This window comes from Synchiropus splendidus, chromosome 12 (genome assembly GCF_027744825.2).
Source record: "Synchiropus splendidus isolate RoL2022-P1 chromosome 12, RoL_Sspl_1.0, whole genome shotgun sequence".
Lineage (NCBI taxonomy): Eukaryota > Metazoa > Chordata > Actinopteri > Syngnathiformes > Callionymidae > Synchiropus > Synchiropus splendidus.
Genome location: NC_071345.1, coordinates 18473345 through 18501257, shown reverse-complemented (window position 1 = coordinate 18501257; position 27913 = coordinate 18473345). Strand labels below are relative to the sequence as shown.

The window sequence follows — 27913 nt, the reverse complement described above, 5'->3', positions numbered from 1 at the left end:
TGGCCTCGCTGGTAAAAGTGTTGTTGCAAATTGGTCATAAATGTGGGTTTCCAGCCCCACCCCCCAGCCTACTACGTATTTGTTTATGATGAAGGATCGTGGTGTGCAATCACAGGCGGCGTTACCCACAACACAATCTAGTGGAGGTGTTACTCATGTGAAGCAGATCATCAACACTGACAATGAAATGTCACACTCTCCTTTCTTTTTGATGAATGCTAACAGTCGCTAGCTCAGACTGAACGCTTGAACATGGTGGTCTTCACGATGGCAGGTTGTGTGCCACAAAAAACGCTTGACTGCTTGAAATGGAGCAACAGGTGGAGCACAGAACTGCCTGGTGCTGCTCTAGTTAGTCATTGATGGGGAACTTCAGTCACACTTTGAGCTGCATTCTGATGAGGACACGCCCAGAATTCACCTCCTGTTGACTCAGCAGCAGTGAGAGAAGAGAGACAGAGAGACACGCCAGAGAGAACCTGCCGGGTCACATTCCCGACCCGCCTTAGCTGGAGAAGGAGAAACGCAGAAGTCCTCGGGGAGAAAGTGCGTCAGCAGGTCTGGACCACCATGTGGACTTTCTGGCTCCAGCTGATGTTGATCAGCGCTTCCGTCCAGCAGGTGACCAGTTCAGGTGAGACTCATCCTGTGACCATCATCATCGCTGATGAACAAACACGGCTTGTCTTGCTGACGTGAGTTTTTGGAAGAGAGCTTCTCGAGCTGAGGGTCTACAGTGGCTGGGGTCCACCAGCAGGGGGAGGCGATTCTTACCGTGTCTTGATCTCCAAGTGTGGTTTGGTTATCAGGTGTGACACATGTTGATCTAACAGAGTCAGGCTCTGACTAGCGTCTTCAACACAAAGAGCTATGAACTGAAGTTGGTGATCAGACAAACAGCGTAACTCAAATGAAATATAAAAATACACTGCGCTAAAATTGAACCACCAGCAAGTGCGGTGTTGTGTCGTCCTCGTTAAGTGGCGCTATTATATATTTCTTAAAGCAGCTGTGGTGAATGCGACTGGAACACCATTTACGTGACAACGCGCCAATGAAATCAGACACAACTCAAACGAATATGAAATAGACAATTGTGAACCACAAACCTCTCTTCCCTGATGAAATTTGCGAAAGTTTTAACTTCTTCAGATGTTACACTAGCATGCGCATTGACTTTCGTGGTTTAAGTTTTGATGGCCGCAAATACTGACACAGTGAAGAGTCGCGTGACACAGAAGAGAGACAAGGAAACAAAATACAAGGTTCGCTGGCGACCTCCGGTGGCCCTAGTAGTAGTAATGTAGTTACAGTGACAATGGTTTCACTTTTGTAACTCATTTATTAATGACACTCCTATCAAATTGATAATGACAGTTCAGTCTGAGTGGATGTGGCCTGTGAAACTTCACAATGAAGACGCGTCAAATGACCAGGAGAGGTCAATATGGTCAAATGAGCTGTGAAACAGGGTCTCATTTGATCGGGCCTCGGTGAATCAACTGGCTGAAGAGATTTGACGCACAAACACAGCGTTATTACAACATCACTACCGCTCACCACAGTCCTCTGCTGTCTCCAGGTGCCGGACGACACTCACTGCAGGCATTTGCCACCTACATCTCAGGGCCCTCACAGCTGCCAAAGTTCAGCACCGTGCTGATGCTGGATGACCTCCAGGTGGCGTACTACGACTCCACATTGGGTCGATTGGTCAGCAGCAACAGGGACAGGACTCCCCTGGACCTGGGTGATAAAATGACTGAGATTATTAAACGTGGGCACTTGGTCATGAGACAGAGGCTGGAAGACAGCAAGCAGTATTTCAACCAGACCGAAGGTCTCCACGTCCTGCAGACAATGACAGGCTGTGAGATCCAGGACGGACAGCCGACGTTCATCATGTCACGTGACGGTTTTGACGGTCAGGACATCAATGTCCGCATGCACAACATGACCCACTTCTCTTGCACAACCGGAGACGGCTGGGCGAGTCTGTGGGATGCAGCAAGGTGGCAGATCCTCGAAAACCTTTACCGTCACTTATACCTCCCGACGTGTGAAGCACTCCTGAAGCAGCTGCTGGAGCAGAAGAAGAAGCTGCTGACCCGTCGAGTCCCGCCAAGACTCCGCGTCTTCTCCAGGCAGGGGAAGGGTGGAGCTCTGCTTACCTGTCTGGCCACGGACTTCTACCCTCGCCACATCAACCTGACCCTGCTCCGGGACGGACGGCAGGTGGAGGAGGATCAGCTGAGCGCTGGTCCGGTGCTGCCCAATGCCAACGGCCTCTACCAGGTGAGGAAAACGCTGGTGCTGACAGAGCAAGAGCTGCAGCAGAAACACAACTACACCTGCACCGCCGCTCACCTGAGCCTGGACAACCGGCTGCAGGTGAGCTGGAGGGCCGAGTCCTACCACTCCCGCCGGGCACACATGGTCTCGCCGTTCGTCCTGGTGGCCCTCATTCTGCTGCTCCTCCTGCTTCTGGTCCTGGCCAAGTGTGGCAAACCTCACAGAGACTCAGTGGAAACAGAGAGTGAAACTCAGCGGCTGTGAAGCGCCCCCTGGTGGCAGTGAGACATTACAAGTCTTTTAAAACATGGTCCCAAAGCAGCAATTCCTCTCTTTCAAGCTTGGTCCAGGAGGAGAAGTTGCTGTAAATGTGGAGTGGAGTTGAGAGTTCAGAACTATCATCTCAGTGTGTTTCTTCATGTCACTTTGTCACTTTATACTCTGACCTCGTCAGAAAGGTGATATATATATATATATATATATATATATATATATATATATATATATATATATATATATATATATATATATATATATATATGCTATTCAAATAGAGTATTCACATTATTAAACAATGAGAACTTTAAGCTTCTTAATCAAAAAACAGGACAACAATGAACTGAATGACTTGTTACAGACTTCTCTCACTGAGGAGAAGACTTCTACTGACCAAGGCAGAGGGCGTCTCTCCACTGGTTCATGCTGCATTAGCCCTTCATCTTGACAACGATCTTCTGAAACAAATTGATAAAATCATTTTCAATTTCATTCGGAAAATCCGGCTGCACTATTTGAAGAAATCAGCAACTCTTGTGAAAATGGTGGCCTTAATGTTTTAGACTTCACTACTTTGATCCACACATTTCTTGAATTGTCTGAAGTGATGTCTTCAGAATCTAGAATCAAATCTGGATTATCATTCCTCTCCAGTTGTTTTGAAGTGTTGGAGGTTTCAATTTCTTCATGGTTTGCCATGACCACATTGATAAAATCCCCATAAAATGATCTGCTTTTCGTTGCCAGGCCTTCTTGTCATGGTCTCTCATTTCAAGCACAATTTTCCTCACATAGTTAAATTATGTGTAATAACAAGGACATTTTAATAAAAGAAAAAAATGTATCTTTCTGCCACGTTGGTCATTTGGTGCGATCTCCCAGGATTTGCTCCTTATATAAACATCAAACAAGAATTGCTGTAGGGCAGATATCATCCTTATTGAACACATTTCAAATGAGTATATTTCCGAGAGACATCTGAACCTCGCCAAACAGTGTTTCTTATTGGAGACAGTTTGAGGACGTACAATGGAAGAAGGTCTGACTGTTGCCTCATCGATAAACAACAAAGTGATACAAGCCTCTTTTAAACTTCTTCAGAAAATATATCCAAGCAAAGACTTTAGTCAAGATCGTTTTCAAAAACATATTGATACCACCAGTAATTTTTGTAAAATCAAAATTCAAGTTGAATCAAATTGGTAAAACATCTCGTGTTTGGCTTGCATGAGGACCATTCACTGCCAGAAAATCTGATCGTGAAGCTTATAATAATTCTAGCGAAATTCCATATTCATGAATCTAAATACAGCACAAAAACCCCCCCTCCTTAATTGGATTTTTCATTGAAACTCAACAATTCTTACTAAACAGAAGACACGTGAGATCATTAATGCTTGCTTTTTTATATATTTATTCAAATATATATTTCTATATATTATATATGTTTATGTCTTTTTTCATATATACACGGCATAACCCCTCGTGTTTTGTTGTACTCTGTTTTATTTTTGTTTATTTTTTTGCTTTGTTTTATCTCAGCTATTTCCCTTATGTTATACTTCTATATTATATTAATATGCAGTTTTGTTTTGCATGTTTATTGTTTTGTAAAAGAATGCCTTCAATCTAACTTATCTTAATGTACTTTGGTTGAAGTTACTGCTTGGTTCACTATAAATTGACACTGACCAATAACATTTCAGATTAACCAATCACGAAGCACCTGCTGGAAGTTGTGAGAAACAGCCCAAATTTTATGAACCCGCATGGCGCGATTTTATCCAGCCCTATGCGTTCTAAAGAAGCGGACTTGAGCGGAAGACTACCCAAACCTGGCAACCCTGCCCATGGCTAACAACTTGCTCTGGAACTTTCGGTAGCCCCGCCCACCTGCTCTGCAGTGAGGATGACTGCGGAGGCAGAGCTGCTCCGGACAAATCTCCTGAATCGTTTATTTTTCTGTTGACGTCTCGGTGTTGTGCGAGTGATGCGGATGTTTTATCTACTGTATTCTGCTCAAATGTAGTGAAAAGAGAGCTTCATCTGCATGTTTCATCGAACACAGTGTCAGGGCTACAGAGGAGTGTATAGCTGACACAGCACCTTATGGAAGCATTAAATGCATATGATCCAGACGGAATTCATTGGGCATGACTGTCAGTCTCTTCTTAGAAGAAATAGGATGAGGCATGAAACAAGTGCACCCTATTCACCCCACCAAAACAGGACTGCAGAAAGAGGTTAGAGGACATGTGCTTCTGGAAAGTAACCTCCCAAAGCAGTTATGGACATATCCGCAACAGATGTTACAGTAGGCGTCTTGGACAGACTCTACACATATTTTCACTGGTAGAATACCCAACTTGTCAAACATGAGAATATATGGTTCTGCATACTACGCTTATAAGCATGACAAAAAGTAGTTGGATCCTCGGTGTGAAAACGGATATTACGTTGGGCATAATAAATATAGTCCAGCTTACCAAGTGTTTTATCCTGAGACAGGGAAAGTACAAAAACACAGGTTGGTCAATTTTTTTAAATCGAAATGTTTGTATTGGTTTTCTAATACAAAAGGTCACAAAAAGCAATATTGAATGTATGGTTGGTCAAATTTAACACCCAGACAGACACTGATGGTGTTGATGTCAGTGAACAACAAACATGAAAAATAACAGTCAGAAACTGCAAGATAAGAATGCTGAACCTCACGATGAGGCAGTTCCAGATGTCAGTCAGGTACAAACCGAGAGCAAACAAGAAAAACAGGGAGTTGATACATAACGTTACCCTGTCAGATATAGGAAGCCTCCAGAATATTTACAGGATTATCAGTGTCAAACTGAGCGTTATGAAGATGAAAATGTGGATTCTTTTTACAGAGGTGTTTGTGATGTTCCCAAAACATGTAAAGAAGCCATGAATTCCAAAGAATCCAGAAGATGGCAAAATGCGATGAGAAGTGAAATGGAGTGGCTTAGAGAAAACAATACCTTCACGCTGACTACAATACCACAGAATAAGAAAGTAGTGGGGGGTTGTTTGATTTACTCAATAAAAGAAAACGCAGGTGGATCAGAGTTGTATAAAGTCTGGTATGAGGCAAAAGGGTCTTCTCAGGTAGAAGGTGTTGACTACAAAGAAACTTTCCTACAAACGCTTGTGCAAATAGCAGTACAGGAAGATTTAATATCACATCAAATGGATGTGAAAACAGCATAGCTCAAGCCCCCAACAGACTGAGGTCCACATAGAAGGTTTTGCTGTTGATTCAGAGTCTGACCAGCACAGTGTGCAAACTAAACAAGTCATTGTATGGACTAAAACAGCCAGAACCAAACTGGAATACGTTACTACATGACTGTCTTGAGAAAAATGGCTTCATACAAAATGATGCTGGTCACTGTGTACACAGAAGTCAATCACAAAAATGAGAAAATAGTCCTGTTGATATGGGGTAGATGACCTGATCATAGCGGCGAATAGCTACGACTCACTTTTTGATGTGAAACAAATGCTCAATAGAAAGTGTGAGATGAAAGATCTTGGAGAACTAAAACATTTCTTGGGCATTGAGTTTTCACAAAGTGAGGGGAAAGTCGAAATGAACCAAAAACGACAAATAAAAAAGTTGTTGGAAAGGTACGACGTGATAGAATGCAGCTCAAGTTCGACTCCTCGTGAGCAAAAGCCCAGTTTTGCAGATGAAGTCGAAGGCGTCAATGCAACAGAATACTGGGAGTTCATAGGAAGCTTGTGTTGTGTTGGATCGTCAGTTCTCTATAACAACATTTAGCAGAAGCAAAACAACAACATTGGGCAGCTGCTAAACATGTCCTGAGATATTTAAAGAGCACAGCTGACCAAGAGTTACATTTCAAGAAAAGTGAACAACTTAAACTTGAAGGATCTGAATGACAGGAGGAGCACAACAGGATATTGTTTGAGTTTAACTGACCTTGGTCCTGGGCGCTACCAACATGTGAAGCTGAGGACATGGCACTGCCTGCAACAACTCAAGAGCGTTTGTATCTTGTGCAGTTGTTGAGGCCTGGATCAGGATCACCTGCATGTTACTGTGAAGCTACATGGGGATAACCAGGGGGCAATAGCTCCATCTGAAAATCCTGTTTGCAGACTTAGAAGCAAGCACGTTGATATCACATATCATTTGGTGCGATCAGCTCAGAGTGAGGGCTAAATATCTATTGCATATTGTACATGTTGAAAAAGGGGAAGTGTGTGGATGATTTTGGCATGGAAAGCAATCTTTCTTTTCATTTGGAGAGGTTGGACTTTGAGTTGTGACAACAGAACATCAGATCCATGCAGCCAACATGCAGCTCCTGAAGACTAGCACCCACCTGTGTAGCAAGGGCCTTGCAAGTCCCCTCACATGTTGTTCACTGTCAGTACCAGCTGTTGTAGTTTCACCAGGCGGGGCCACTGCGGTCTGATAGACCACGACACACCTGTAGGCTGCTTCAAGGAAGTCTGAAAATATGTGGCCCCAACAGGTCGGACCAGATTCAGGCAGAATTATGTGACTCCATAGTGAGTAGAATAGTGTCAGCAGTGAAGCAGAGAATCGCCAGAGTTGATCTGCAGAGAGAATCCTTGTCCTCCTCCTTCTGCCTGGAGCACCTGAGGGATCCTGCTACTCTTCCCTGTTGGACACAGCTGCTGTAAGAACTGTGTGGAAAGAATGAATGAATGATTGTTCACTTGACATGACATGCAAGAGACATGCTGAACCAGAGGGTTTGATTCCCGTCTCATCTGAAGGCTGTTTTTCACTCCAATATTTCCAGTCTCTCAAGCTCCGATCATCCAGGCGGTGGTGGAACACACACACACACATGACTCACTGATGTGTATCAACGGACATCGAACACAATCTGAGTTCACAACTTTGGACCGGAACAACTGAGCTCCGACATGGACCCGAGACTGAGGAGAGGAGCCTCGCTCACAGGTCAGTGACTTGGTTTGACTTGATACTCATGAGTCTGACGCCACCTTTGACATTCAAGGATCCTAATAAAGACGCACTCGTTGACTGGAGTGTTTCCCTGAGGAACCTTGATCAGGAAACTGTGACGTAACGAAAATCAACAGCCAACGAATGGCGCCATCTTGTGGCCAAATCTCTTTGTTTGAAAAAGTTTTTCAGTTGTGTCAGATGCCTTCTCTTCCTTAGAAATGACTTGTGGGCCAGGGCAGTGGAATATTCTGTACTATGGCAGCAAACATGAACATGCAGGATTGAATGGCGGCCATTTAATAATGTCTTTACCTCAAATATTCCACTGCACTGGGTGACAAGTCATTTCTAGAGAAGCTCCTGCTCAATGACGGTGGCCTGATCTGACCTCCTCAAACGTGTGTCTATCTAGATGGGAAAGAAAACAACATGAGTACACACATGTAGAAACAGAAGGCGGGTTAGAGGTGTTTCAACAGACAATATTGATTTGGCTTTGGTTCCTCAACACAACAGATATCAGACTTTTGAAAGGCTGCAGACGTCATCTGTTGTGATAAATACACAACTGAGTCACTTGTTTCTTCAACATTCTGAGACGTGTTGAAGGTGGTTTCACTGGAAATCTGTTTCCCTTTCACATCATGAGCAGAAAACTCTGGAAGTGAAGACACAATCTCCCACATCAAATATAAGACACAAACATGTGAAGAGGCTGATGGAGATTGTGTGAGTCACGTGATCATGAAGCTGAAACTCAGATCTCAGAGATCAAGAAACAGATGGAACAGTGGTGAGGTCATTAGAGTCAGTTGGTTCAGTGGACTCTGATGGAGAGGTCCGGTAATAATGGTGCAGTCTATTGATGTATTGATGTACTAGGAAGACCAGGGCTGGTTGGGCTTTAACTGTGCTTGAGCAGGTATTTGATGGAAACAATATGATCTGCTTTGAGCAGCTTGGTTTTAAAGATAATCTTTCAAACCAGGTTCATTTAGGATATTTCCAAATAAGACATGACCTGTGATGGTGTTGTATTGAGTGAGCCCCACTACTTCGCTGTGAATACACATTTGAATACGAAGTTTACTCATTCCCTGATCTGTTTTTGTAAACTAGAGGCACTATTAAATAGAAGATCATTTGATAAATGTATCTTGCAAGAAAAAAAAAGAAGAAAAATGTTTGGATGAAGAGACAAAGTGGACGGCTCGGTCCCAGGTACAGACTGGGAATCACTCACCTCTGCTGGTGTGAACTGAATTCCACCCACCTCTGCTGACAGCTGGGTTTGGCAGAACATCAGACTGGTGTTGGAGAGGCTGTGACATGAGAGCGGGTCAGACACATCACGTCATGTGAAAAACAGCAGCAGCTGCTCCGCTCTCAGTCAGTCTCAGTGAGTGAACACATGAATGTGGCTCTGATCACTGAAGAGATTTTGGGCCTGATGACTGAAGTTTGCTTGTTGACAAGAAACACCAGTGATGCTGCTGTTGTGTTGGTGTGAAGGTGTGGACAGAGAGGAGGAAGCTCCTCCCTCTAAATCACCCAGAGTTGAGGACCATGACAGTCCGACCAGAGCTCAGAGGTGAGAAGATCAGTTCTCCTGTCAGAGCTCCAAACACTTCATTTCCACACTGCAACTTCTGTGTGTTCAGATCAAAGCCACTCACATCAGACGCTGGTGGACGAGGACATGGACCTGGAGCTGCTCCCAGCTGTCAGTCTGTCAGAGAGGAGCATCAGAGGAGAAGCAGGTGGGAGACCAAGCAGGAGCAACACTGAGAGGACAATTAGTGGTCAGATGGTTGAAGTGTTGATCAGACCTGTGTCTCCGTCAGGATCAATCAGGAGAAACCAGAAGTGTCTGAACTCAGCTGTCATTCTCTGAAGACTGACTGGTCTATGGGAAGAATTATTGACTTCAGAAGAGCACAGGAGCGTCAGAGGAGGTCAGATCTTTGTCTCCAATAAAACACAACTAAGGTTTCCTGAAGTGTGAAAGCAGCAAATTAAATCTGAGTTGGTCTTGGTTTGTCTCCGTCATCTGATGTTGCTTTCACTGGTCCTCAAAGCTGATGCAGATGGTTGTGGAGGAAAGTCAAAGAAGACGAGAACAAACAGGAAAGTGTGCAAATAAAAGAGTGTTCACATGACTGAAGAGGGTGAAGAGTTTGGAGTCAAGTGTGGTCCATCAACTGTGATCTGCACATGAGAGTCATGGAGTCCGGCTCTGAACACTGAGAGCCTTTTCACTGCCTCACTTTGATGTTCTTCACAGAGAGGATCAGTAGCTCTCAGATGTTCTTAGTACACGAACAAACACAAACTCCACAATGACAATTCTGCATCTCACGATAAATTCCAGAAACACGCGGCTCACTCGCTGCATTGGACTTGCACATGTGAACATGAGGAGACTGTGACTTCGCTCTCCAGCTCTGTGGCGTGTGATAGCCAACACCGGCGTGTGACAGCTGTGGAGAGTGTGGTGGACTTTGGTTCACCATCTGAGTCTCTGGATCTGTGTTTATTTTATTAGATGGAGTGGTCCTCATAGGTTCTCTGAGGCGATCGTCTAGCGGTCGTCTGCCTTGGTTCACATCAACACATGCAGGTTCCTGAGGCCTTGGCCAAACACCCTGGTGAAAATAGTTGGATATTGGATGGAGCTCCGCTCCGGTATTGGCCATGGCGCCCTCTTCCGTGTCCCCATTAGGGTTCACTGATCGCGGACACACTCTCACAGGCAGTGATAATGCTACGAGCCGGCATCAGTTAGGGACCGTCAACAAATTCTAAAGCGTCAAAATATTCGTGAAAAAGGCAATGGAAAACAACCATTTTAGGAGAAAATGGGAAAAGGTTTTTCATCACACAAGACAAAGAACTGACAGTTTGTATAATGATTTGGAGAATGTAATATGACAAAATGATCATTTTTTCACATGATTTCTAATATTTCTTCAATGGCATCTAGGAAATGTGTCCAGACTGGTCCATAGTTCAAGTCAACTGTTAAGATGAGATACAGCAGACAGATGGCTCAATTTAACCCCTAAATAAAACTGGCAGAGCAGTCTGTCAGTGTTAGTTACACTTAGTTCACTATTCTATTGAAACATAAACAAATAATGATGTTGGAGACAAACTCCACTAAAATGTTTCATCATAAAACAGTTCCAATAGAGACTGTAGTGTGTCCAACACATGGAATAGAATGAAAAATGAAAATGAAGATTTGTCGTGATAATTATTGTTATCGCAGAAATTACAACATTTATCACAATAACTTTTTTGTCCATATTCACCTCCTTAGCGCACAGTGTGTCCACCAGCATCGGACAGATCTGGACTCCAGACTTCAGGTACGTTCAAGTGTTAGCTCCTCCTGCTAACTTCAACAGCTGCTTCATGCAAGCTCTGAGTCCTGGACACCTAGACCTTTTTGGAGAAGACCCTGGACTGAAGCTCTTCTTCAGCTCTGACTGACGCTGAAGATGTTGACTCTCTTGACATCATGAGACCTCTTTTGTGACCAGACGACACGGACGACACAGTTCCAACAGGTCTAGCCTAGTCCTGGGCTAAGACCTGCCTCCCTTCAGGAGATTTGGGAGCAGGATTCTGGTGATCTCAGGAGGTCAGCAGGTTTTCTCTGTCACATGATCAAGTTTGTGTTTCAGCTGATGGAGGAGACAGACATTAACCTCCAGAGGAGCATGAAGGAGGAGAAGATTGCTGATGTTCTGTGGAGCAGTAAGAGGATTTGAACCTTCAACCTGCTGAGTATCTACAAGTTTCACCTTCTAGAATCTTCTGGTCATGTGACTTCTCTCTTCATTCAGGAAGACGTCCCGCTGACTGTGCAGGACGACTGAAGAGGAGGCTGAAGGAGCAGTTCCACAGTGTGTCTGAGGGGGTCGCTAGAGCAGGAAACTCTGCCCCTCTGAATCAGATCTACACAGAGCTCTACATCACTGAGGGGGGCACAGACCAGGTCAACCAGGAGCACGAGGTCCAACAGATCGAAGCAGCAACCTGGAACCAGACCAGATCAGGAACTACCATCAGACCAGAAGACCTCTTTAAAGCCTCACCTGACACAGACCAACCAATCAGGAGCCTACTGACGAAGGGCGTGGCTGGCATTGGGAAGACCCTCCTGACACAGAAGCTGACTCTGAACTGGGCTGAAGACAAAGCCCACCAGAACTTTAAGCTAGTGTTTCCTTTCACCTTCAGAGAGCTGAACCTGCTGAAAGAGAAGAAGTTGAGTTTGGTGGAACTTGTTCAGCTCTTCTTTCCTGAAACCAAAGACTCAGGACTCAGCAGATTTGAAGGAGTCCAGGTCCTGTTCATCTTGGACGGTCTGGACGAGTGTCGACTCCCTCTGGACTTCAACAGTCGGATCCTGACAGCAGCTACAGAGTCCACCTCAGTAGACGTCCTGCTGACCAACCTCATCAGGGGGAAGCTGCTTCCCTCAGCTCAGCTCTGGATCACCACACGACCTGCAGCAGCCTATCAGATCCCTCCTAAGTGTGTGGACAGGGTGACAGAGGTCAGAGGGTTCACTGACCACCAGAAGGAGGAGTACTTCAGGAAGAGGTTCAGAGATGAGGAGCAGACCACCGTCATGTCTCACATCAGGAGCTCACGAAGCCTGTACATCATGTGTCACATCCCCATCTTCTGCTGGATCACTGCCACAGTTCTGGAGGACAGGTTGAAGAGCAGAGAGACCAGAGAGCTGCCCAAGACCCTGACTGAGATGTACATCCACTTCCTGGTGGTTCAGGCCAAAGTCAAGAAGCTCAAGTACCATGGAGGAGCTGGGATTGACCCAGTTTGGGATCCTGAGAGCAGGAAGATGATGGAGTCTCTGGGAAAACTGGCTTTTGAGCAGCTGCAGAGAGGAAACTTGATCTTCTATGAATCAGACCTCACAGAGTGTGGCATCAACATCACAGCTGCTGCAGTTTACTCAGGAGTCTTCACACAGATCTTCAGAGAGGAGAGAGGACTGTACCAGGACAAGGTCTTCTGCTTCATCCACCTGAGTCTTCAGGAGTTTCTGGCTGCTCTTCATGTCCACCTGAAGTTCTTCAACTCTGGAGTCAATCTGCTGGACTCACAACAAACACTTGAAACCAAACATCCAGAACAGTTCTACCAGAGAGCAATAAATGAAGCTGTGGAAAGTCCAAATGGACATCTGGACTTGTTCCTGCGCCTCCTCCTGGGTCTTTCTTTGCAGACCAATGAGAGGCTCCTTCCAGGTTTGTTGTCACAGACAGGAAGTAGCTCTTGGACCCATCAGGACACAGCAGAGCTCATCAGGAAGAAGATAAGTGAGAAAGTGTCTCCAGAGAGAATCATCAATCTGTTCCACTGTCTGAGTGAACTGAACGTCACTACTCTAGTAGAGGAGGTCAATCACCTGCTGAGATCAGGAGTCCTCTCCACAGCTCAGCTGTCTCCTGCTCAGTGGTCCACCCTGGCCTTCATCTTACTGTCCTCAGAGGAAGATCTGGACGTGTTTGACCTGAAGAACTGCGCTGTTTTAGAGAAGGTCCTTGAGAGGCTGCTGCCGGGGCTCCAAGCCTCAAAAGAAGTTCAGTAAGTGGCTCAAACACTGAAACCTGAGACATCTCTGATGATGTGAACTAAACATGAATGTTTGATTTGCTTCTTCATTTTATTCAGACTGAGAGGGTGGAGACTGTCAGAGAGAAGTGGTTCCCTTCTGTCCTCAGTCCTCAGCTCTCCAGACTCTAGTCTGACACAACTGGACCTGAGTGGCAACAGGGACCTGAAGGATGCAGGAGTGGAGCTGCTGTCCGCTGGACTGAAGAGTCCACACTGTCACCTGGAGACTCTCAGGTCAGGACACATCATCTCCTCATTCTTTGTCCTCATCTGTGGTGAGCATAGGAATGTACAGTTGCAAGCCTCACTGGGTTCAAGCAAGGCTGGGGAAAGGGTTATGACAATGAGATGTCCCCACGAGGACACAGTGCAAGTTTGTGTGTGTGTCTCAGGGGAGTGTATTGTCTGTGCTGCCTCTGTAAGAAAATCCTTATGAGAACAAAGTATTCCAAAACACATGTATATTCCAACCATAATGTGATGATGATCTTCTGAATGAAAAGAGTTCATTGTGTCCTCACATCAAGTCTTTAAAGTCTTGTCACAATAGAGGATTGATAAAGTCTCACTTTCACAGCCTGAGGCTCTGTGATCTGTCAGAGAGAAGTGGTTCCCTTCTGTCCTCAGTCCTCAGCTCTCCGTCCTCCAGTCTGACACGACTGGACCTGAGCTCCAACAGCCTAAAGGATCCAGGAGTGGAGCTGCTGTCTGGTGGACTGAAGAGTCCACACTGTTACCTGGAGACTCTCAGGTCAGAACACATGATCTCCTCTCTCCAGTTCTGCTCCACAACTGGACGGTTCTTCTGCTCTCATGATTCTCTAAAACACTGCTCCTTCATTACAGTCTGAGAGAGTGTAGGATCTCAGAGAGAGGCTGTGCTTCTCTGGCCTCAGCTCTGACCTCTAATCCCTCCCATCTGAGAGAGCTGGACCTGAGGTTCAACCATCCCGGAGGAGCAGGACTGGAGCTGCTGTCTGCTGGACTAGAGAGTCCAGACTGGAGGCTGGAGACTCTCAGGTATGGACAGAGCAGCAGAACTGACTGACTGAGCTCCAAAGAGCTTCAGACTCAACATGTGATCCAGAAACAGACAGAGAGGATGTGGGTGTGTGACGCTGCTCAGACATCTGAACTGAGTACATTAATCCAAACACACGACATGTTCTCCCGCTGGACACCAGTGGAAGCACCAAGGAGACAGTAGAGACTGAGCAGCTGTTTAGAGATCCATCTTTGTTGTCATCAACACAGTCATGAAAGAGCCGTCCACTTAGCAGCAGGAGATCATAGTCCCGAAACATCTGAAGTCACATGGACCTGCTCTCTTCCTTCTCTCTCTTTCTTCCTCCAGGCTGGATCCCTGTGGACCAGGGTGGTTATAGATCTGACCTGAAGAAGTGTGTCATTGATCCAGGACAACTCCTAGACTCACAAGTGGGGAAAGACTCAGTGGAGAAAGAGTCTTCAACACCAGTCAGAGAAGAAGCCTCCACCCTCACAGAAGCTCTTCATCTGTGGAAACACTTCTATGCCCCCAACAGCTCAGATGTCAAGCTTTTTCTCTTGTTTTCCATGACTCTTGAATCCCACTTCCTCTCTGAAGCCTTCAGTCGTGTCCATGAGTTTAACCCTGAAATGAGCCCGTGGACACGTGAGGAGCCTGTGGACACATGGACTTTGTTCATCATATGTCATTGGCTGAAATGATCTTCCTCTGAATGCAAACCGACAGATGCTGAACTTGCTCATGACTCAGTAGGAACAGGGCTGTTTGACTTCTTCACCCTAAGGTAGTTCCAAACACAAGACCATGTACCTGAACAATATCTTTGAGAAGTCAGCAGCGAGTCAGTGAAAATCTACGGAGAAATGGTGTGATGAGGTCACCAGCTGAGACCTCCAACCAAGGCCTCCTGATATGGTGTGGGGAGATCAACCTGTCATTTGATGTCTCCAGTTCTTTCAACAAGCTCTTTAACTGCTCACTTTGCCTCGTATTTGGCTCAACTCTTCCACAGCAAAAGAGCCTGTTTTGGCTTTGCTGCACTGCAGATAGAGACGGGGGAACCTCCTTTAAAGTTCAGAAGAATCCAGCTTGTGTTGAGCTCCTGGGTAAAGCTGCTGACTGGAGATGAATGGTTATAGTATTGTTTGCTCCTCGGGTGTGTTTCATATCCATATTTTTGTTTCCTTGTAGCTGTTCCAACTTCAAACTGCAGGTTACAGCACGCATGCAATGTCACAAGATTTATTTCCATCCAGTGTTACATTAATTTTTCACCAAGATCTTTCATTGATGATGGTAGAGTCTGACCGCTGCGCAAAGCCTTCTCCAGCACATCCCAAAGATTCTCAATGGGCTTAAGGTCTGGACTCAGTGGTGGCCAGTCCATGTGTGAAAGTGATGTCTCATGCTCCCTGAACCAGTCTTTCCTGGTATTGTCTTCTCTTCTTGGAATATGCCCGTGCCATCAGGGAAGAAAAAGTCCATTGATGGAGTAACCTGATCATTCAGTATATTCGGCTGACCTCATTCTTTGAGCACATAATGTTGCTGAACCTAGACCTGACCAACTGCAGCAACCCCAGATCCAGGATCCAGGTGGCGACTTTTTTTTTTGGCCAGGCAGTGTATTATGATAACACACACACACCATGTATATCCAGATAAGTCAGTAAGTTAGTAAGTTGTAACTGTAGCGAATAATAAAAGTGTGATTTCAAAACAACTCCAATGTTTATTTAAAACATTAACTCATGGCAAAATGAATACACAAACAACAGAAAAATAGAGCACACTTCAGCCTCAATTATCTCTTTGTCAGAGACAACAAGGCAGATGTCTTTCAGAAGCTGCCAAGGCTCCTCCTCAGCTTCTTGGATGAACCCTCACACGGCGCTGCTCCAGAGGCAGAGACAACAACGGAACATGGAAGGCATTCCATCTCTGGAACTACTCTCACTCTGATGACTACACTTTCTTCAGGAGTCAAGTGTTCACTGCAGAAGCATGGACCAAGAAATGATGCCATGTTGAGCAGTTCTGCAATGTTTGGCTCAGCATATTTGCTGGTCAAGTATTCCTGCACAGATCTTTTGATGGTTTATGGTCTGTATCCTCATCTTCACCCATGAGTAAATCTTTGTTGATCATGTTAAGAGCAGGCCTCAGACAAGACACTGTAACATGGTCCTCAGAAGAGAGGGCATCAGTCAGGTCAAGGAGGGGCCCTGTCACGACAGAGTCCAGGACACCACTGTCCTGCCACGTAAGGACCAGGTGCCTCGTCGACCGCTCTGCAGCCAAAGCTTGTGAGATGGCTTTTTCTTGTCCCATCTTGTCGGCGATTCTGTAATCAGTTTATGAGAAGGAAGACCATGCTCCAGTTGTGCAGCTTTAAGAGGCTATTGCATTTTCCAGCTGTGTGAGAATGTGCTGACCATTTTCTTGCTAACTGCAACAGCTTTGTCAGTCCTGGAATCCTTGATGCCTCTCTCTGCACAAAATAAGTTGAAATTGGTGATCATGATCAAGTTCCAATAGTGGAGGAGAGAAAGCTTCCCAACAGCATTGTGGAGGATATGCCCAAAGCTGGACATCTGCTCCATCCATTCAGGGATGCTGCTTTGACAACATTGGTTCCACAGTCCGATGTTAGGCACACCTCTCGTCTGAACCCCACTCGTGAAGGAAATTCCTCCGGCACCATGCAATGTTTTCACCAGTGTGGTCCTCTGACAAAAAGCTTGTTTGCTGACAATGGCTCTGCAAAAATATTTCTGGCTAGGAAGATGGTATCGTGGATCCAGCTCTTTCACTAGGTGCTGGGATTCTGTCTTCTCAACGGTATGCAGCGGCAGCATATCGTTTGCCAGGCAGTACACAAGCGCGCCGTCATGCGCTTCCACCGCGTGTTAGTTTTTTCATATGGCAAAGACTGCTGTAAAGATGTTTGATCAGCCATTGTTGGCTGAGTTGTGTTGGTTTCAGTGGCGGCTGTTAATGAGGAAGGCGCGGCTGCAGCTCTTCGACGGCGCTTCTGCTGGCTTGTGGCATATTGCGGCTTGTGATTGAATTTTAGACGTTGGAATAAATTTGTGGTGTTTCTATCCTTCGCTGGTATATTTTTGTAGCAAACCTTGCATATAGGACGAGTTTGGTCAAAATCAGTCTCGGAGAAGGCAAATCTGGTCTATATTACGGACAATGAACCATGTTTAGCAACAAGTTGCTCTGAACTGCTTGCGTTGGCACCGCTCTCCGCCATACTTTCAGGTTAAATGCTTTCAGGTGACGTACGTAAGCGACGTACTTCCACTTATCGAATTTATCGCGAGATGTCAAATCCCCATCGCCACGACTGGGTTTGGCGGTATATCGTGACCGATAAATTATCGCCCATCCCTACGAAGGAGTCACACACATATCACACTTTTACAGCCACTGACAGGCACACGACGCTACCCTTGCAGTCCACATGGTGGTGCGCACATCCACCCTTTCATACGTCTCGCACCTGCACCTGAACATGCGTTCAACATGAATCCAAAATGCAACCTGACCATGGATTGGCCACCTCTTGGCACAAGACATGTTTTCTCCACATCTAATCCACGCATTCTTCCTCCATGTTTACGCGGCATGTTCCACGTGTGCTAGAAGGTGACTAAGGTGAAACAGCCTAGTGTTGCTAAACTAGATACGGGGTGTCCACAGAGTGAGATATTCTTTTGTGGTAAAAAGAAGCCTGTACTCTGCATATTTCTTGGGCAGGTAAAATGGTGACATAAAGGATCACTTTCAAGGATCACATAGTTGCTTTGAAGATCACAGAGCCAATGTAAGCAGCTCATGTGACCACGACTCAGCACTTCAGCTGGTATAAAGTCCAGAGTGACGGTCATTTCAGTTGTCAGTGAAATGGAGAAGATCAGAGTTGATCTGAAGAGAGAAGCCTTCTTCTGCTCCATCTGTCAGGATCTACTGAAGGATCCAGTTGCTCTGCCTTGTGGACAAAGCTTCTGTCAGAGCTGTGTTGAAGCTTCCTGGGACAGACAAGATGAGAGGAACATCTTCCACTGTCCACAGTGCCGACAGACCTTCACCCTGAGGCCTCTCCTGCAGAAGAACATCATGTTATCAGAGTTAGCGGAGGAGCTGAAGAAGACTGGACTCCAAGCTGCTGGACATGAAAATGTGACCTGTGACTCCAGCACCGGGAGGAAGCAGAAATCCCTCAGGTCCTGTCTGGTGTCTCATCCTCATGGAGAAGAGCCGTCCTTCAGGAGACACTAGCAGCTCCAGGAGACCTGCTCTCAACATAATGAGATGAAGATGTTCTGTGGTACTGATGAGCATCTTCTTCAGCAAAAGGAGAACAACATCGCTGACAAAGCAGTGAAGGAAAGTCAGGAGACCCTCCAGCAACTGATGCAGAACCTCCAGAAAAGAAAGTCTGATGTGGAGCAGCAGATCAAATCCTGGCAGGAGACTGAAGCCGCTCAAGTGCAAGGACTTCAGGAGCAGCTGCAGCAGGAGATCGCTGAGCTGAAGAAGAAAGATGCTGAGCTGAAGCAGCTGTCACTCATCGATAGTCACTTGGTCTTTCTCCACAACTTGTCCTCACTCTCAGAGGTCAGTGAAGACACGTCCTCCTGCAGGACCCCCAGTCACCCTCACTGCTACTTTGAGGAAGTGGCAGCCGCCGTGTCAGCCAGCGGAGTTCGACTCCAGGACTTTGTGAGAGACACGTGGACCAATATCTCACTGAAGCTCGCTCCAGAAACAAAGACCAGAGCTAGGTTCCTCAGATACTCTTGGGACATCGCTCTGGATCCAAACACTGCAGACTCAGTGTTGAAACTGTCTAAAGGAAACCGGAAAGTGACCCACATGGACGAAGATGAGTGTCCTCTGGAAGATGATGAGTCATTGCATCCAGACAGCTTCTTAGATTTCCATCAGGTCCTGAGTGGAGTGCCTCTGACTGGACGTTGTTACTGGGAGGTGGAGCTGCGAGAGTTTTTTGCTGATGTAGCAGTTACATACAAGACCATCAGCAGATCAGGATACGAAAGTCAGTTTGGATTTAATGACAAATCCTGGTCTTTATGTTGTCACGACCTTGGAGCCTCATTTGTCCACAACAGTGTGTCAACTCCAGTCTCCAGTGTTCGTCCCTCCAGAGTGGGCGCGTACCTGGATCACTCTGCGGGTCTCCTGTCCATCTACAGCGTCTCTGAAACCATGAGCCTCCTCCACACAGTCCAGACCACCTTCTGGCCAACAAAAAGGGTTGAGAATCGGCGAATTACACTCATTTTCACCTTTTCATGGAAACCCGTGTGATGACATCCACCCATCACAGTGTAGATGAGCTCCAGAGATGGACATGGATCAAACGCCTGTCATGTGCTTGGTCTGATGTGACCAGGCTCAGTCTTGGCACCATGAAGCTCCTTCGCCCGGAAAAACCCATGTTGTAGCCATCAACCTGTGATGGGGGGACTGGGCTGCAGAGCATCATGGCTCCGTAACTCAGTTTACTGTTGAGAGCAGGCCTTTAGCTCAGGAGAGGTCTGGGAACTGCAAAACCACAAAGACTGGACGCCCATTTCTCTTCTATGCAGACGTCCCACATTTCGAATCAGTGCCTGCGTAATGCCCCAATCGTAGTCTCGTCATGTTTCCATGAAAAGGAAGTTTCCACGCAGTATTTTTGCTGACATTCCGGTGCTGGAACCTGGAAATTGCACATTTTACCAACTGATGTTTACTGCTAAGCACATGCTTACATGGTTACTGTATATCGAGCAAAGTTGATGACGTTTTTGTACTTTTTTTTCCCTTAACATAGTCTAGATTTAGAAATTGTATGTTTTTGTCAGAAATTCTGGTTCTTTGTTTTTAAAATCAACAACATGAACGGACTCGAGCACCGCACCACAGTAGACTTAAACCTCTTTCAGGAACAGAAGTGCTCACTCCTGCTCCTGTTAAATCTATGTGAAACAAATGTAAGGAGAAATGTGTCTCATACAATAATGATAATGTATCGGAAGCAACACAGGTCGTTGCACAGGTCAAATGTATTGGAGGAGGTTGAAATGTTTATTGATTCAATAATTCTGGATTTAAAAAAAATAAAATATAAAACTCAAAACATACAATTGCTAAATCTAGATTAAGTAAATGAACTATTTTAATAAGTAAAAACATTTGCGCGATTTAACCATGTACGCATGCGCATACCAGTAAACGTCAGTCGGCAAAACACGCGCAATTTCCGGTTCCATTACAGGAATTTCCGGCGGACCACATCAGGTAGGCGGACCAGATCAGGCAGTGACAACAACAACAACGAGTGTGACAGCGGCACTATGGCTGCACAAGAGGAATTCTTTCCGGGTAAATATTGCGTTCACGTATTGTGTCCCATGCTCGTGTTTGGAGGACAAAGTGGGTGTAGCAATGCTGGCAACTGAAGCGAGCTGAAATGTTCCTCGACTGAAGTTGAAGTTCTGTATTTTTGTTTTACCTGTGTTGTGACGGCCAACCAAACACAGATGCTAGCGAAGGTAGCTGCAGTGATGCTTCAGTGTGATGGACTTTTCTCTTGTTTTGAACGACGCCTCTGGCGCCGGGGATCTAAAAAGTGACATGCGCAGTCTCAGTATATATTTTTCTCAGGAATCCAGCGGATCCCATACTCACCCAGCTCCGGACCTGGAAATGTGCTGTGCTTTAAACACTACGACGCTCAAGAGGTCAGTGCAACCCTCTCTGCACCTGGACGTGATTGTACCCTGGTGTTTGCTCCTCAGGTTCTCATGGGCAAGACGATGGAGGACTGGCTGCGCTTCTCGGTCTGCTACTGGCACTCCTTCTGTGGAACCGGTACTGGAACCAGGCGCAGCTGAACCTCGTCTAGGATGATCTTATTCCTACTCTGCTTTCCTGACCCCAGGTGCTGACCCATTTGGGTTTCCAACTCTACGCCGGCCCTGGAATGAAGGGCCCCCGATGGAAGCAGCCAAGAAGAGACTGAGAGCTGCTTTTGAGTTTTTCACCAAACTTGGTGTAAGTGGACATGATGTTCCTCCCGTGTGGACTGATCTGAGTGTTTCAGGGATGATTTGGATCTGCTTGTTTCCAGGTCAGATACTACACCTTCCATGACAGGTGAGTACCTGAACGCCTCAGACGGATGGCAGATTTTTTCCTTCATGGTTCTGCTATTCCTCTAGAGACATGGCTCCAGAGGGTTCCACCCTGGAGGAGTCCAACCGGAATCTGGATGAAATAACAGACGTGGCTCTTCAGCTGCAGGAGCAGACCGGAGTCAAGGTTCTGTGGGTCACCTGCAACCTGTTTGCTCATCCCAGGTCAGCATGCCATTCCATAGAGCTGGGAACTTGACATTTAGGAAACAGTTGTCTTGTTCTGTCTTTGAATAGTTGCTCTGACTTATTTCTTATTTCACTCTATGTGGCTTTGAAGCAGGTTTAGACTCGACTTCACTATAATAAATCGACTCGTCGATCAGTCGCTAACTGCTGAGGCTGTGGGACCATCGGCGCAACAAACCTTTGAGCAAGAAAACTGTAAAACTGCTCGTAACACTCTGCAAGTGTTTACTGTTTAGTGCTAATCATTCGGTTAGTCCAGACCTGGCCAACCTGCGGCTCCCGAGCTGCATGCAGCTCTTTCCCCATTTTCATGTGGCTCTTCACCAAATGAGCCGCCAAACTGGCTGCAGTTTTGTTCAACTTGCTATTGAGGTGATTGCTTATTCAGCAAATAAAAAAGTAAGAGCTATTCCAGCGAAATGTCAAAATATTGATCAAAGACTTTGTCTGGAGGGTAACTTTGAAAGATAGACGAAAAACCTTGCCAGCTTGGAGCGCGTTCAATGCCGATGTGAGTTGCTTTCCTAAGACTTGGACCATCATCAGATCCACGATCAACACGATTTACATGACTTAGTTCCATGTTTCACTTTGTCTTTCCCTAAACTAAACCTATGGCACGTGTTTCACCTGTTATTCATTGTTGATCGTTGTGAAGTCTGTGTAATTCAGTGGAGTGAAGATGAGACGCTCTAGTCTGCAGCGTCGCTCACACAATAAAAAAGTAAAATAAATGGCGCACACATTTCAATCTACGTCACTTGATATTTTGAGGAGGATCACAGTAAAATGTATGAACTTTAAAAATACATGTACAAGAGACATACGCGGGACATGAACCAGCAACCTAGTGACACACAGAGATGAGCTTTAACCCCTATACTGCTGCTAAGTCACGTGACCAGCTGTTCAGGTGAGCCTTACAGCCTCACATATCTGTAGGATGTGGCTCGTCCAGCAACACAGTAAAACAATGTGGCTCTTAGCCTCGGACTGGTTGGCCACCCCTTGACTAGTTCAGGCTATTGAAATAGTTGTTAGTCGCAGCCTTAGTTTCACTTCATTGAAGATTCTGTAGCTCTCTCTTCAGGAACAGATGCTTTGAACAGATCTTTTTCCCAGGGATGTGGGTCTGACGCTTGTTCCACCTTGCTCTTGCTCTTGCCTCTCACCCTAAACCTAACCCCCACCAAACTGAAACCCAGTTATACAGACCCTGTTGGACATTTTAACCCTCAAAACCTGATGAGAACCAGCCAAAATGTCCCCACAAGATTGTCCAAGGTTGGTCCATACAACAATGTAAACTACATGTACAGGCCCAGAGATCGATGAACCAAATTGACTTTTCGAGCCAAAACGCAGAAATGTCTTAGTCTACTATTGAATAATAAATAACTGTTTTATTCACAAGTATTATTACTGCCGTTATTCACTGTTTGTTGTATGACGTGCATCATTAGCACTGTAGCAAACTTTATCAAATATGTTGAACTCATTTGTCAAATGATATGTAACGGAAGGTAGCGGCCGTCCTGGGAGGTGAAAATGCAAATGGTATAAAGGTCACGCAAAGTGATTCATCAAACCTAAAAGTTGGTGTGTGGTCACAACCTGTCTATTTTTCTTTTTAAACAAATGTGATAAGTAGAGTGTGAACTGTGTGAGTGTGACATTGTTAGTGTAGAGTGAAGGAGGGTGTTAAAGACGGGGGAAAAATACAAGTACTTATGAGGGGACTGGTGGAGGAAAAACAGAATACCCAGACAGGTGTTTGGTCATGTGACAGGTACATGAACGGCGCAGCCACCAACCCGGACTCCCACGTCTTGGCATACGCTGGCGCTCAGGTCAAGAAGGGGCTGGAGATTGCCAAGAAACTGGGTGCAGAGAACTTTGGTACGGACGTCCCCGTCTGAGTGTGTTGTCAGTGGAGTCAGGCTGTTCTGCTCATCCGCGTGTCTCTGCCAGTGTTCTGGGGGGGGCGAGAGGGTTTCCACTCCATCTTGAACACCGATTTTGCTGCTGAACTGAAGCACATGGCCAGCTTCTTCAAGATGGCCGTCAGTGAGTCGAAATGCTGTGGCGTCTCTCAGTGTGTCAGTGCTTGGTAACAATCGTTTTTACGTTGTCATCACCAGAATACAAAGAAAAAATCGGACTGAAGTGCCAGTTTCTGATCGAGCCGAAGCCGAAGGAGCCGTGCAAGCACCAGTATGACTACGGTGATGTGACATTTCAGGAAGCCAGGAGCGGCTTCTAGACTGTTCTGCCGAATCTGACGTGGACGTGTGGTGCTGTATCCCAGATGCCATGAGTGTGATCGGCTTCCTGAAGCATCACGGTCTGGAGAGTCACTTCAAGCTGAACATCGAGCCCAACCACACCACCCTGGCGGGACATTCGTACGAGCATGATGTCATCATGGCTTCAGTGTGAGTGGCCTGTGACTTTATGTGTGTGGTAGTGTCCTAACGCTGGATGGCGCAGGTTTGGCATGCTGGGTTCTGTGGATTCCAACACTGGCTCCCCTGACCTGGGCTGGGACACGGATCAGTTCCCCATGGACATCAAGAACACTACCTTAGTCATGAAGGTCAGAGCCTTCTGTCGTTTTGTTTGTTTTATACTGGAGTTTTAGAAAAATAATTTATTTTAGATGAAGCACTTTTGTTCTCACTCACCAGTGGTGACAACATGTAGCAAGCAGGACACTCTGCACGCGGCCTGTGACCGTATCAGCAGAAGTACCTTCATTTAGTTTCAGACAAATAATTCTCATTGAGTCAGATGGTGCGCAAACGTGATGTATAATCCACTGGTGAATGGAACTCTGCGTATCAATAGTGCTACATTTTCGGGCTCCACCTCATGACCACAACATTTGAAATATAACAATATTTTAAATAACTTTAAAAGTGAAAATGAAAAAGTGATTTATATTGAATATATATATATTGAATCCATCTGAAGGGATTTTGGATTACGTTTCCCCTGTTGATCTAAAAATATGTGCCGAGTTTGATGTAAATATTTGATTAATGTTTAGTGGGTGGTCTGTTTTTATTTGTTTATTTCGTCATTTACTCCTTTTGAGTCAGGTTAGAAGCCAAATTGTGCGTTAGTTTTCCACTGCTATGCCATATATAGCCACACGATGCCGCTAATGGGAAGGCGTTTTACTGAAAACTCAATTTAACTTGAATGGTAATGGCACATAGTTTTGCCACTGAACGGTTCACCCACAGTCCACCACATGTTTAACATATTCATATACAATGGTACCTCCGTTTCCAAACGTCCCGGACTTCGAACAAATCAGAGTTGGAACAAAAATTTCGAGATTTTTTTTGCTTTCAAGCGAAAATCCAGAACTCCAACAGCCCTGAAAAAAGCCGGAAACGTGCGCGGAGCGATCAGCTGACCCACGACACGCTTTGTTATTGTGTATAAGGCAGCCTCTGTATGCAGACGTGTCTTGTTAGCTACATTTACTGACTGTTTCTTCTTCATATTGAGGTGTAAAACCTTTCCTGTCTCCGCACTGGACCGTGGTAGACTGTCACAGGGGAGGTGCTCGCTCTCCACACCTCCGAGGCTGGAGCGCTCACTCCAGGGTTTGATGTCCTGGCTGGAGCTGGGACAGGGATGAGGCGAGTCTGGGACAGAGCGTTACTTGGTTTATGACTTTGTCACAGCCAAACTGCACAGAAGCGCACATTCAGAGCTGGACACGCACCGGGCACCTCTTCACTTCTGGAGAGACGTCACTCACTCGGCAACCCCTCCCACATGCAGCGGCCACACACATAGACGAACAGCGCAACACTCTACATTCACTCCTACAAAAGACTATTTTAAGGCTTGGAACGCATTATTTCTTTTTCCATTAACTGTAATGGGGAAAATCGATTCAGATTTCGAACAAATCACTTCTCGAACGGCCGTCTGGAACGGATTGTGGTCGAGAACCGAGGTACCGCTGTACACGTAGCATCCAACTTACTACCCGGATCAGTTCCGACCAATCGGTCTTAAGTCAGATTGGACGTCAGTCGAATGCCATTCAAAATAGCCGACGCGAGGGTTATAAGTACTAGTGTAGTGGCAGATCTCTGTGTGAGAGTGAGATGCTGGGATGCTGTGCTGCTGTTACTGTCGTACGTGTTGCCGGGCTGCTACGTGCTGCGGTGCCAGACATTGAATGAAAAAAAAAAATTAGCATGTGCTGGCCGTGGTCGTAATTACGGGTGGGCATAAGTCGAGCAGGTCGTATTTACATGTCTGCGCCAAAGCACAGACTGCACCTGAGTGAATCTTGACTAAGTTTCACACAATTCACTGAATATTTCACGTTGATTTAATTTTCACCTTTCTTTAATTCGCTTTGTTGACCACAATAGTCCAGCTGCATGAAGCTATATTCGAATTTTGAAGTGTAACATAAAAAAATGATTTTGAAAGAGTCAGTATTCCTATTGAACACTGGATGGTGCTATTTCAACAACGAGCTCACAGGCCTTGAAAAATAAATTCATTTAATAACCATCTTACTGTGTTTGAGCTTGTGTTTCCTGTCTTGATACTACATCCAGTGGTATATGGATAGTGTGTTAGAGGAATACATACATTGTGTATATTTAGCAGTGTGTACCAAACTGATGCTGTCACGCCTGGAGTAGCTCACAGTTGCAAGAAGATCGGTGGCCACTGGTGCCAGTGAACACTGGCTGCCAATAAGATGAGAATTTAACTCTCTTTAAATGTCACTCTGAGCTGATTTGCAGAGGTTCTGGCCCAATTTCTAGCCTTCATAGTCGTTGAGCTTGTGGAATTGTTATGCAGTTGAAGTTATAGAGCCTCTTCTGTCACTGACTGCACTCACTCCTCCAGACCATCGTTGAACAAGGTGGTCTGCAGCCTGGAGGCCTCAACTTTGACGCCAAAGTGCGCAGAGAGTCCACGGACCCGGAGGACCTGTTCATCGCCCACATCGCTGCCATGGATGCCTTTGCACGAGGACTCCGGAACGCTGTCCGCATCATCCAGGACGGGCTTCTCTCCAACATGCTGAAGGTAACAGATCCTCTTCACATGTTGGGGGTCTAGTAAACCAGTTTTACTTTGTGTCCTGACAGGAGCGCTACTCAAGCTTCAGTCACGGCCTGGGTCAAAGAGTGGACGAGGCTTCTGCTACTTTAGAGGAGATGGAGGTGAGGCTTTCTTCTAGCTGGGGTCAGAAATTGATTATTATGCTCCGAATTTTCTGCTCTGTTTTCAGGAGTTTATCAAGCAGAATGGAGAGCCAAAGGTGACGTCAGGAAAGCAAGAGAAATACGAGTCCATCTTTAACCACTACCTCTAGTCCACACCGTGTACTGAGCAGCAGTGTCACCGCGACTTATAAAATGAAGTGAAAATATATACAAAAGAAGGATTTCACATTTGTTAGTCTGGGTGGTTTTGTGTGTCTGGTTCCTAATGTCTTCTGACAACCATCTCATTCATCTGTGGACTAATTTTTCAATCATTTCAATATGTCTCTAAAGTATTTTTTTAATACTTAAGACAATGCTTTCACCTTTATACATTTATTCCTCAATTCTTTGATATTTTTTTCCGTTGTAACATGTCTAGCTTCTTGTAATGTTTCAGTCTCATAACTGTTTCAAGTTGATGTGAAGTGATGAGACATTTTCTCAATAAATAAGTCACCAATCATGCTTTACCTCGCCATATATTATATACTTTGAATTTAAAATAATGGTGATGTGCAATACATGTTAACAAACAATGGTCTGGTTGTTGACCTTTTTATGTTGATAACCGCCAAACCTGAACCTTTTTTCTCACTAAAGCTTGACTTGTATAAATGAATGAGCAACCGATTACACGATTACTTGAGTGTGTAAACTACACATAAAACACAGCATGACTGACATTTCATTACAGTGTAATGATTAAACTGTGCTCGCTGCGGTTTCCCTATTTAAAATATCCCGTATACTGGAGGTGTTTCATTTAAAGATGTGCGTCGTAGTAAAATAAAGCATCACGGTTGCCGTTTTTAAAAATAATAACAGACTTGTGCGCACGTGAATATGACTTTTGGACTCATCTTTTCACATCTTCGCTGGAGGTCCGCTCACTTCCACGGGCACCTTGTCAATGACATCACATCATACTAGCGTCCTGCCGGGCGGCTGACCAATCAGCTGCCAAGGTGCGGACTCGTCCTGTAGCTGTTGCCCAATCACGGGATAGCGCGAGCTCTGCTCACTGACTCGCAAC

General features: G+C 45.6%; 4 protein-coding genes across 6 annotated transcripts; all 4 read left to right on the top strand.

Moving 5' to 3' along the window:
- Positions 1-496: 496 nt before the first annotated feature.
- LOC128768552 (hereditary hemochromatosis protein homolog) lies at positions 497-2732 on the top strand. Its single transcript, XM_053881510.1, has 2 exons — positions 497-634; positions 1583-2732. The coding sequence occupies exons 1-2, from the start codon at positions 571-573 to the stop codon at positions 2554-2556; spliced, it is 1038 nt and encodes a 345-aa protein (XP_053737485.1). The 5' UTR covers positions 497-570; the 3' UTR covers positions 2557-2732.
- A 3832-nt stretch (positions 2733-6564) lies between these two features.
- LOC128768324 (NLR family CARD domain-containing protein 3-like) lies at positions 6565-15907 on the top strand. Of its 3 annotated transcripts, XM_053881134.1 has the most exons (12): positions 6565-7256; positions 7383-7546; positions 9068-9146; positions 9217-9315; positions 9400-9510; positions 10878-10926; positions 11245-11317; positions 11407-13180; positions 13268-13444; positions 13788-13961; positions 14057-14230; positions 14565-15907. In XM_053881134.1, the coding sequence occupies exons 2-12, from the start codon at positions 7510-7512 to the stop codon at positions 14593-14595; spliced, it is 2778 nt and encodes a 925-aa protein (XP_053737109.1). In that variant the 5' UTR covers positions 6565-7256; positions 7383-7509; the 3' UTR covers positions 14596-15907. The 3 variants fall into 3 exon arrangements, with proteins under 3 accessions (XP_053737109.1, XP_053737111.1, XP_053737110.1); XM_053881136.1 differs by lacking the exons at positions 6565-7256; positions 9068-9146; positions 9217-9315; positions 9400-9510 and having other exon boundaries at positions 7426-7546; XM_053881135.1 differs by lacking the exons at positions 6565-7256; positions 9068-9146; positions 9217-9315; positions 9400-9510 and having other exon boundaries at positions 7426-7546; positions 10878-11317.
- A 2482-nt stretch (positions 15908-18389) lies between these two features.
- On the top strand, positions 18390-19507 carry LOC128768327 (tripartite motif-containing protein 16-like). Its single transcript, XM_053881138.1, has 2 exons — positions 18390-19290; positions 19364-19507. The coding sequence occupies exons 1-2, from the start codon at positions 18543-18545 to the stop codon at positions 19462-19464; spliced, it is 849 nt and encodes a 282-aa protein (XP_053737113.1). The 5' UTR covers positions 18390-18542; the 3' UTR covers positions 19465-19507.
- A 59-nt stretch (positions 19508-19566) lies between these two features.
- On the top strand, positions 19567-27488 carry LOC128768326 (xylose isomerase-like). Its single transcript, XM_053881137.1, has 14 exons — positions 19567-20621; positions 20904-20980; positions 21038-21110; positions 21181-21293; positions 21370-21395; positions 21461-21598; positions 23412-23521; positions 23594-23689; positions 23764-23847; positions 23931-24057; positions 24113-24218; positions 26516-26698; positions 26761-26835; positions 26904-27488. Exons 1-14 carry the CDS (start codon positions 20456-20458, stop codon positions 26985-26987), a joined length of 1458 nt encoding a protein of 485 aa, XP_053737112.1. The 5' UTR covers positions 19567-20455; the 3' UTR covers positions 26988-27488.
- The last annotated feature ends 425 nt before the right edge of the window (positions 27489-27913 follow it).